Raw genomic sequence first — 10,822 nt, 5'->3', positions numbered from 1 at the left:
CATGCTATTAAGAACAAGGAACCAATAAAATGCCAGATTAGAAATTCATGTTGTTGAAAACCTTCACAACCTGTCAAGAGGCATAGTTTGTTATAGATTATAATATAATTTGTTACAAGTTCCTATTACCCACTGTGTCGTTTTCAGCAGAGCACCAGCATTGATATCGAGTTGGCCCAGCAACCGCACAAGTCCCGCCTGCAGGAGCCCCAGTCCAGAACAACCCTTCCCCTCCACTGACTTCTAACTCCTCCGCCTTGACTTCCTGACTCAAAAAGTCAGCATCATTGAACAACTCTGTTCTGCAGGAAATTCTGAGTATGATTCTGTTCTGAACAAATGCAATGCCCATGTCAAGTTGTCCACATATAAGCCTGGGTAGTTTTGTTAAGCTAGAGTTCCGCGTGGGCCTGAGAGGGATGAGTTTTACAGACACGAAAAGTTATAGCAGTAGTTATGGTAACGCTAACAGTCAGTGGTTGCTGTTGGACATCACAACAAATATCATGAAGAATAAAAAGTTTAATAACTTGTTCCAATCTTTATGGGACAAACAGAAATTGAACGAGAGAAAATCAAGGAACAATAAAAGCGTAAGCTTTCCTAGAATGATACTTCGGCTTTTGATAGTTTGGCGACAGTAGGGTTATGGACTGCCCCAGATTGTCCTCTCAGCGGCCAAAATATCATAATACAATGGACTTTTGGCAATGTTACTGACAAAGAAAGGCAGTAATGACTTGGTTGTGAATACCCAGAGCACTATACATCCATGCTGACACAGAAAGGAAGTAATGACTTGGTTGTGAAAACCCAGAGCACGCTACATCCATGCTGACAAAGAAAGGCAGTAATGACGTGGTTGTGAACACCTCGAGCACGATACATCCATGCTGACAAAGAAAGGCAGTAATGACTTGGTTGTGAACACCTAGAGCATGATACATCCATGCTGACAAAGAAAGACGATAATGACTTGGTTGTGAACACCCAGAGCACGATACATCCATGCTGACATAGAAAGGCAGTAATGACTTGGTTGTGAACACCCAGAGCACGATACATCCATGCTGACATAGAAAGGTAGTAATGACTTGGTTGTGAACACCCAGAGCACGATACATCCATGCTGACATAGAAAGGCAGTAATGACTTGGTTGTGAACACCCAGAGCACGCTACATCCATGCTGACAAAGAAAGGCAGTAATGACTTGGTTGTGAACACCTAGAGCACGATACATCCATGCTGACAAAGAAAGGCAGTAATGACTTGGTTGTGAACACCTAGAGCATGATACATCCATGCTGACAAAGAAAGACGGTAATGACTTGGTTGTGAACACCCAGAGCACGATACATCCATGCTGACACAGAAAGGCAGTTATGACTTGGTTGTGAACACCTAGAGCATGATACATTCATGCTGACAAAGAAAGACGTTAATGACTTGGTTGTGAACACCCAGAGCACGCTACATCCATGCTGACATAGAAAGGCAGTAATGACTTGGTTGTGAACACCCAGAGCACGATACATCCATGCTGACATAGAAAGGCAGTAATGACTTGGTTGTGAACACCCAGAGCACGATACATCAATGCTGACATAGAAAGGTAGTAATGACTTGGTTGTGAACACCCAGAGCACGATACATCCATGCTGACATAGAAAGGCAGTAATGACTTGGTTGTGAACACCCAGAGCACGCTACATCCATGCTGACAAAGAAAGGCAGTAATGACTTGGTTGTGAACACCTAGAGCACGATACATCCATGCTGACAAAGAAAGGCAGTAATGACTTGGTTGTGAACACCTAGAGCACGATACATCCATGCTGACAAAGAAAGACGGTAATGACTTGGTTGTGAACACCTAGAGCACGATACATCCATGCTGACAAAGAAAGGCAGTAATTACTTGGTTGTGAACACCTAGAGCAGGATTCATCCATGCTGACATAGAAAGACGGTAATGACTTGGTTGTGAACACCTAGAGCACGATACATCCATGCTGACATAGAAAGGCAGTAATGACTTGGTTGTGAACACCCAGAGCACGCTACATCCATGCTGACATAGAAAGGCAGTAATGACTTGGTTGTGAACACCCAGAGCACGATACATCCATGCTGACATAGAAAGGCAGTAATGACTTGGTTGTGAACACCCAGAGCACGATACATCCATGCTGACATAGAAAGGCAGTAATGACTTGGTTGTGAACACCTAGAGCATGATACATATATGCTGACAAAGAAAGACGGTAATGACTTGGTTGTGAACACCCAGAGCACGATACATCCATGCTGACATAGAAAGGCAGTAATGACTTTGTTGATAACACCCAGAGCACGATACATCCATGCTGACATAGAAAGGCAGTAATGACTTTGTTGATAACACCCAGAGCACGATACATCCATGCTGACATAGAAAGGCAGTAATGACTTGGTTGTAAACACCCAGAGCACAATACATCCATGCTGACATAGAAAAGCAGTAATGACTTGGTTGTGAACACCCAGAGCACAATACATCCATGCTGACATAGAAAAGCAGTAATGACTTGGTTGTGAACACCCAGAGCACAATACATCCATTGGGTGTGCATCAGACGCGAATTCTGCCTATTATTGTAAACAAGTTGTTAAAAGTGAACATGTCTGGTTTTGTTATGAGCACTTCCCACTCAGAGCCCAAAGGTCCTCTCATTGAATCGATGCAAAAGAAGACTTTGAAAAATGACAGCAGTTGTGTTGTGTGGTCCAGTAATCCTTTCAACTCTCAACCTGAAGTTTATCAAAACTCAAACTCAGCCCTTTGCAATATTACACTTGCAACACAGTGTACTTTACAATGAATGTTTCGCAGTTTAAAACACCAAAATTTCAATTTAAATTTTGTGCACGTAACATATTGATACATTGCTATTCTGAGTTCTAATTGCGATATCCTCAATATCAATAATATATGAAATGTTTGGCATTCAAAAAAGAGGTGTGTAAAGTAATTTGTTACAGTGCATATTCATTTGTCACTAAAAAGATCAGATTTTAGTTTGCTTGTCATTTCCTTTTAAGCAAACATTATTAGACAACAAAACAAACGTTTTTTAAGTGAAAGTGCAAGACAATTCCGACCCAGTTTGGGCACAAATACAACAACTAATTAAAGAAATTCAGTTTGTCTTGCGTCAGCCTACATGTAGGAAGCCTCTTATAAACATCTCCCAAGAAGGCTACATCAACGCTTCCAACAACCGAGCTGGGCATCGACACATTGTTCCGAACGAGTCGCTCGAACTGAAACGATCTGATTCAACAGAGAGCAGGCGTTGCGTGACTCGTCTGTTAATGTGACTGACCTCGATATGTTGCTTTCCAAAAATGTGAGCCTTACTACAGATGAGCTGTCTGCGATTGACGCAATTCAACAACAGTTCCGGGTTTGGGATGGCGAATTGGCGTCAGGGCTTCATCTCTGTCATTGGCCTGGTCGCAGCAGAAGCAGCAACAAGAACAGCAATAAGTTTAAGAGACGTGATCTGGGATATGGGGCTTCATGAATGTGCTTTAAGTGTCATCCCATATTAGCCTGTGCAGAATGCACATACATTGAGTCCTATATAAGTGTCATCTCCGATTAGCCTGTGCAGACTGCACATACATTCAGTCCTATTAAAGTGTAATCCCATATTAGCCTGTGCAGACTGCACATACATTAAGTCCTATTAAAGTGTCATCCCAGATTAGCCTGTGCAGACTGCACATATATTACGCCCTATTAAAGTGTCATCTCTGATTAGCCTGTGCAGACTGCACATACTTTAAGCCCTATTAAAGTGTCATCTCATATTAGCCTGTGCAGACTGCACATACTTTAAGCCATATTAAATTGTCATCCCAGATTAGCCTGTGCAGACTGCGCATACAATAAGTCCTATTAAAGTGTCATCCCAAATTAGCCTGTGCAGACTGCACATACATTAAGTCCTATTAAAGTGTCATCCCAGATTAGCCTGTGCAGACTGCACATACATTAAGCCCTATTTTCCCAGAATGAGGCTCATATAGTTCACTTAACATCAGTATTTTTTCTGCCTGATTGAGAAAAAGGTCCAAGCATCAAATGGTAAGTATGTTTTTTTTTTAATTAATCCACTTGGTACATAAATAGCAAATAGCAATTGATCTAATATCAGGTTTAATCATAGAAGGTCAATGCATAGTTTTGTCTACATTTCGGCCGAAATTCAGCCCTTGAACCAAGCGTTTATCCTTGCATACAAAATCCGCTGTAATAGACTTGTTAAATTGTATTTATTTTCTCAAAACAATTATTTAAATGACTTCAGCACATAATACAATTATTCCCTTCAATATTTATTTAAGTTCCTGAATTTTGTTTTAAGAGCCGGTTCCTACAGGATCCCATGCAGTCATAGATCGGTACCCAGCTGAACAACAGGCTGTTTGGTAAGCTGGGCCCGGATAGGTGCAGCCAGTCTAAAGCTGGGGCTCCAAACTTTCCTGCCAAGTGGGCTGATTTTACCTCTTCTACAAGGTACATTGGTCCTGTAATTTACCGTGTATAATGTGCAGTGTGTTACTACTCAAAATTTTATTTCAATAGTGTGTGCGTGTTATACATCGGTAATACTCTATTCTTGCTGGTAACTTAAACTTAATTCATTCCGTAATTGTAAATATTCAAAATCGCTGCCATTTTGTATTGTCTTGAAACTTGAAAGGGTGCAGGGGGGAGGTCGTAGAGGTTGTAGAATTCTCTCCGTCCTTCCATTCTTCCTTATGTCCGTCCAACCCTTTTGGAGTTACACGTAACTTAATGCAGATTGGTTAGATATGGATGAAAAATGATTTATCAAGTGTACAGTATATATTAGGCTGTGTGTGTGTTTGAAGTGTTTATTGTATACCTCATTTGTATCAATAGCCTTCCAACATAATGTATTTCTTATATTATTTAATCAAACAACATTGATTGACCTCCAATATAACTGATGCTATTTCAGAATGAATTAATTATTTGGTTTACATGGACATACCGGTATGTCAGTGATGCGCAAAGAGCTGGTTTTCTGTTCACAGAGAAATATCCTAACAACTCCAACTCAGCCACTACATCTCAATAGGTAAGTCCCCTAACCATTGCGAAACGTACACTGTGGCACCAGATCACTGGAATATAAGTCGTCCGTTTACATTCTGCACAGTATGCAACCACAGCAGATTTGCTTATTTTTCTTCACAGGTACCCAATAGAACAAGAAATTAATTAATGGTTTGATATGCACAGTTCTGTGGTCTGAGCAGAATTCTACCTTGGGACCTTTCGATTCCTGGACCAGCATCCCACCACTTGACTAAGGTCCCACATTAATACACTATTACGCAAAGACATGATATCTGAGCTATTTTCATGTATTTTGAAGTATTGCCAATGTAAAGTGATGAAATATTAGGATATTTATTACACTCGGGGATTAAGAGAAAGTCCCTTTCCCCCATTGCTATGCACCTGGTGAACATATTTGTTTCTCTATAACCACCTGTGAAATAAAGTTTAATAATATACTTAAATTAACTCAACACATATTCTCTGTTGATTTGAAATTATTGCATTGAATGTCTATATTACTTTCAGAAGCTTTCCATCTCTAAAACGTTGTTGCCACAAAATTGGCTCTGTTCAAATCTGTTTATGTTGGCTTAGCAATATGGAAGGCAATGGTTGACAAAGACAATTTCTATAATGCAAATAATGCTTGACATATTTGCACAATTATCTGTCAATTTGACACACAATCTACTTTTTCCAGACAACTCGAATATCAAGGCGTTAAGTTTCTTCTGGATGCAGTTACACTCACAGCTTTCAAGCCAGAAGCTGTTGATTTATTGAGATTTTCTCCTCTCTATGTTACCTGACCTGCTGCCTGTGAACATCCTGCGCATAGAACCTTTGTGAGTTTGTGAGACGTGTGTAGGCTTTTTGTAAATACCTACTTTCAGAGACAGTTTAAGGGAACACTGGTCCGTCTGAACGTTTGTCCGCCTGTCAGGTTGTGTGGCATATATAACCTCAAAACATATTTCTTAATTTGTTATGCAACTCGCCAAACATGTTAATCAGCATGTGAGCGTGTACTGTTGTGTATTTTATATCAGCTACCTTTTGCATTAGTGGAATCGGAGATAAAAAACTTTTTTTCATAACATGTTCATATTATTTTGCCGTAAATATTTAATAATTAAGGAATATATCTCGGACCACCTATCTATAAATTCAAATCAAAGAAGCTTAAGACCATATGTCAGTTTTGTTCTTTTTCACGGCTTTCCTAAGTAACAAAATCAGAATAATGAACTGAAATTTACATTAACATACCTTCCTTTATTTCAGATCTCATTCGATGTTATTAAACCGGCCAATCAAAAAGACAGCCTGTTACAGCACTTGTCATTAGATTGACGCCATGCATGCCTGAGCATTTACGATGGAATTCCTCATCTTGAAATATTGGGAAGGCAGGAAAACGCCTGTCAATGTTAAGACAAAAATGAGGGAATGACAAAGAACAATAAGACCAGCCAAGTCCTGTGATCAGCCAAGTCCTGTGATCAGTCAAGTCCTGTGATCAGCCAAGTCCTGTGACCAGCCAAGTCCTGTGACCAGCCAAGTCCTGTGACCAGCCAAGTCCTGTGACCAGCCAAGTCCTGTGACCAGTCAAGTCCTGTGATCAGCCAAGTCATGTGATAAGCCAAGTTTTAGGATCAGCTTAGTTCTGTGGCCAGCCAATTCATGCGACACGCCAAGTGTTTTTACCAGCCATGTCCTATGACCAGCAGCTTTGTCTCGTGTGTACAGTCTGATTGTATGGGAAGAAAAATCTACATTTCATATTGTATGGGTATAATGATACTGAAAGTATCATGATGATTAAGTATTTTGTTATATATTGGTGAAACTTAGTAATAGCAGTAATGTAAAGTATTATTTCAAGAGCAAACTAATGCAAGTACTACTATTTTGTCTGTATTCAGAAACTGACTCTATATAGCTTTATCCTGATTATCGTAAACAGACAGACAAAATGATTGTACAATTGTTTTTTTTAAACATTGATTTTAAGCCTTCACAAAGTTGTTTAAATAATGCTGATACCTTGGACAATATTTAACTAATTTATTGTATAAACAAGACATGCTTATTTTTAGTTTTTACCTATAAAATAGCAATATGTGCTAGGTAAAACAATTGATCAGAACGGTTCATAATTGTGATGCTTCTATTTTGATATGTCTGTCATTCTGTCCGTGTACATTTATCATCAGTTTGCTCTTTTTAGGCAGTATTTTATCAAGAATTTCATGTAGTGATGTAATAGTAAAATATCAAATAATAATTTGTTTTATTCAAACTATATTAACCTTCTGTTAATTATCAATTTATTTATTGATAACAGATACTTTGTTTAATATAAACAATAGTTAAGCGCGTTATAAAAATTGTGTGAATGTACATGCATAATATTGCTATAATTAATGCACACATTAATGGAAAAACTATTTAAATAAAGTAAAATTTTGAAGTGCATCTTAATTGTATTGGAGTTTGTTTAATTATTAAAAAAGTATGCTTTCATTGTTGAAAATATGATAGTAATTCCTCCACAAGTAATTTTGTTTCGAAGTGAGTATTTTCGTGAATAATGATCCTAGATATGGTTGTAGATTGTTCTTGTTGTATCATATTCTGACAGGCTCATCATTTATGTTGACATTTGCATTCTAGCATTAAAAGTTCATTATGCTTTAAATATTTGTATGTACACATTTGCGACCAGCTTTTCTAATGTAATAAGCGAATAATGTAACACAGACTTATGTGTCACTGTATATATGTTTATTTTGTCATTTGTAAATAGATCAACTGCAAAGCTAATGTTTTTGTTTGTACAATATTCATAGAATGTTGCCATTTCAAACAGATACATTCACTGTTTTAATTCATTTGTACAAAATTGTTTCATATTAAACATCATTTACATATCAGGCTATAGAGAAAAAGAATTGCTTTGGATGAATGAGCACATTAACCTGTACCTGTATAGTAAATTAAGACATGAAGAATATCAGATTATTAACATAATAATATACTTTAAGCATTAGAAACACCTTGTTTTATGTCAAGCTTTTCAGTGAATATAATTAAGCAACTATTATCTGGAAATTTGGAAAACAGTGAAGAACGATTCAAGGGAGAGCAACTGTGATATACTAAATAAAAGTCGTCTCCCTTGTTAGAGTATAATTGTACCTCTCAACGTAACAAGAACATTGAATCTTTTTTTATATTATTCCACACTATAAACTTTATAGTATATTCATTCAATAATCACTAAAGAAATATGGTTTGCATAATTGTTTATTTCTATGCGTTATACCAAATTCACCAGTATGGCATCAATTTAAGTTCATCATATTTTTATTGCCAAAATTGGCCATACAGTGCTAAAAATTTGGTATTCTGACTATTATTAGTGCATGTTCTCATACAATATCACATTGTATATTATAACACCGAAGCAATTCTGACTATTATTAGTGCATGTTCTCATACAATATCACATTGTATATTTTAACACTGAAGCAATATGTGTTAATATATTAATTTTTATTTATTGACTTGTTGTTGCTTGTTAAGGTGTCTAATTTTGAATTATAGCTGTTAATTGATTGTGACTATTTTCCAGTTTTGAATGATTGCTTTTAGTTGATTGTTTACAAGTTTTGTAAAAGCTGTTTTCATGTTGACTGCTCCACATTAAATGTCGTTGACGCACATTCACTGCGGCCAGGTTCCGTAAAACTCCCATCTCATCTGATGTCTTATGATTGGATTCCATACATAGTGGTTGTTTATACTCAGCTTGCTTTGCATTAAACATGTCTGCTTTGTTGTTGAACAATTATACACAGCTTTTTATTAGACAAAATTGTGTAATATTTCAAATTTTTTATATCAATTTTTTATTTCGAACAAAAATATATTTTGTTTATTTGTTTGTATATTTAGCTATAATAAAATTGTTTCTATAATATATAAACAACATATTTATAAGAAATAAACTATATTGGTAAAAGTAGATTTAAGGTTCAAAATCATGTCTTAATTTGTTCGATTATCCCAAATTAACATTTTGCAAAAGCAAAACTTGTTGAATAAAGAAAACTTTATGCAACGTACCACCAGGTCTTTTAACCATTGATTGTGTATCACTAACGATCAGGACTTTATCAGGGATTAATAATTGCCTTTGCATGGCTATAATGTTTGTGTTATTGAATTGAATAATTTCTGTAGTTTGGTGCACATTAATTGTTTTTTTTAAGACATAGCACATGTCATTTAATATAGTATCATTGTAGTTTTGGTATGTTTAGGGATATAATCATGTTAATGTATGTGATTTGCTGATCCATTTCTTGTTGTTTCACTCCATTTAATGTATATAGCCATGCATAGAGCAGGAATCTTGTTGTACTGTGAAACAAATGTTGTTATAGCAAATAAAAAATGTATGTTAATTGTTTCCTCACTTCTATATAAATTTCCCTTTTGGCGATGGCATATTGTGATTTGGTCTGTCTCTCCGTTTTTTCGTTTGTCCCCCGTCATACATTGGTCAGACTCGGATACCTTTCAAATCCTTAATAACTATTCTGACAGATCTTCACTTGGGGATTGTTCTTCATGCAGATATTATGTATGTCGCTCAAAAGACTTGTTATGTTGTTCCCATGATTAATAAGGTAGTGGGAACGAGATAACTTTGTAATGAGAATGAAAAAGCTTACCCGTGAGAATGAGAAAGTAAGTCAATTGAATGACGTACTTAATCATAGGAACAAGTCACTAATTTATGGGAATGACAAACTTTAAAACGTACACGTTAATCTGTGCACACGTACATTTCACGCCATGATTGGTATTTTCAGTAGACGAAGCCCACTCCTATTGAGAGTAGGTTAAGTGTGTCAGGCAGAACGTTTTATAAAATATGTGATTAATTTTTTTTTATGTACTTGATTCAATGTGGAACTTAGGATTATTTAAGACAAATGTTGACCACTATCTGAAAATGTATTGCGAACAACATTCTCAGGCTAAATGAATGGGAGAAACATGTGTTCGTTCTAAAAAATGTGTTTTCGTTCTTAAAGCTAACATCTAGTACACATTTATATGAATTTTTATTTTTCTTATCAAACATTTTTACATGTCATATCTTCCAAGTCAGGGGATTATAGTGATTTGGTCTTGTCTGTCATTCTGTTGAAATGTAAAGTATAATTGTGAAATGATGAAATGGCACACATATATATTCAACAGAATACAAACTTATATCAAACATGTATTAATTATGTTGTTTTAATAAGTTAAATTATATTTAAGTCCAAGGTCGTTAAATGGTTAAACAATATGAATCACTGTATTTACGTTGGTCAAAAAGAGATGTACACACCATAAGAATTTCTTAATCTCTAAACAATAGAAAACAATGTTTTGTGAAAAGAATGCTGACCATTTGATAGCAAAATATTGGAAAATCGCGTGACCAGTAACTGTAAGTATATGGCTACAAAGTACAAACCGGCATAAATGTTTCGTAACAGGCTAGAGCGAACATGAGAGACGTAGTCGCATCTGTTTTAAAATAATTTGTTAGAAAAAGTTAGTGAGGCGTGATCGACGACATGAAGACCTTCTGACCACGACTACAAACGTACTCTTA

The 10,822-nt window shown here is 36.4% G+C and overlaps 2 protein-coding genes across 56 annotated transcripts in view; one reads left to right on the top strand and one right to left on the bottom strand.

The window, feature by feature from the left end:
- The window catches only part of LOC127864677 (uncharacterized), a 59,491-nt gene extending 49,877 nt beyond the window's left edge, over window positions 1-9,614 (top strand). For 9 of the 36 annotated variants that reach the window (XM_052404551.1, XM_052404519.1, XM_052404522.1 and 6 more), the window contains 4 exons: window positions 148-4,566; window positions 5,112-5,155; window positions 5,843-5,987; window positions 6,427-9,614. The gene's annotated coding sequence lies outside the window, so the exon portion shown is untranslated. Of the gene's footprint in view, window positions 1-147; window positions 4,567-5,035; window positions 5,156-5,842; window positions 5,988-6,426 lie in introns of all 36 variants that reach the window. The other 27 variants (XM_052404525.1, XM_052404524.1, XM_052404550.1 and 24 more) reach the window with 26 other exon arrangements.
- Window positions 714-2,656, bottom strand: LOC127864684 (uncharacterized). Of its 20 annotated transcripts, none has more exons than XM_052404576.1 (5): window positions 2,289-2,434; window positions 2,112-2,229; window positions 1,640-1,757; window positions 1,345-1,403; window positions 714-1,226 (listed from the first exon to the last, which is right to left on the bottom strand). In XM_052404576.1, the coding sequence occupies exons 1-5, from the start codon at window positions 2,432-2,434 to the stop codon at window positions 714-716; spliced, it is 954 nt and encodes a 317-aa protein (XP_052260536.1). The 20 variants fall into 20 exon arrangements, with proteins under 20 accessions (XP_052260536.1, XP_052260523.1, XP_052260533.1 ...); XM_052404567.1 differs by lacking the exon at window positions 1,345-1,403 and having other exon boundaries at window positions 763-931; window positions 991-1,226; window positions 1,522-1,816; window positions 1,994-2,229; window positions 2,289-2,426; XM_052404566.1 differs by having other exon boundaries at window positions 763-1,226; window positions 1,640-1,816; window positions 1,994-2,229; window positions 2,289-2,426.
- Window positions 9,615-10,822: the final 1,208 nt, after the last annotated feature.

Source organism: Dreissena polymorpha, chromosome 1 (genome assembly GCF_020536995.1).
Source record: "Dreissena polymorpha isolate Duluth1 chromosome 1, UMN_Dpol_1.0, whole genome shotgun sequence".
Taxonomy (NCBI): domain Eukaryota; kingdom Metazoa; phylum Mollusca; class Bivalvia; order Myida; family Dreissenidae; genus Dreissena; species Dreissena polymorpha.
The sequence above is the reverse complement of the archived record's forward strand: the minus strand, read 5'-3'. Positions and strand labels throughout refer to the sequence as shown.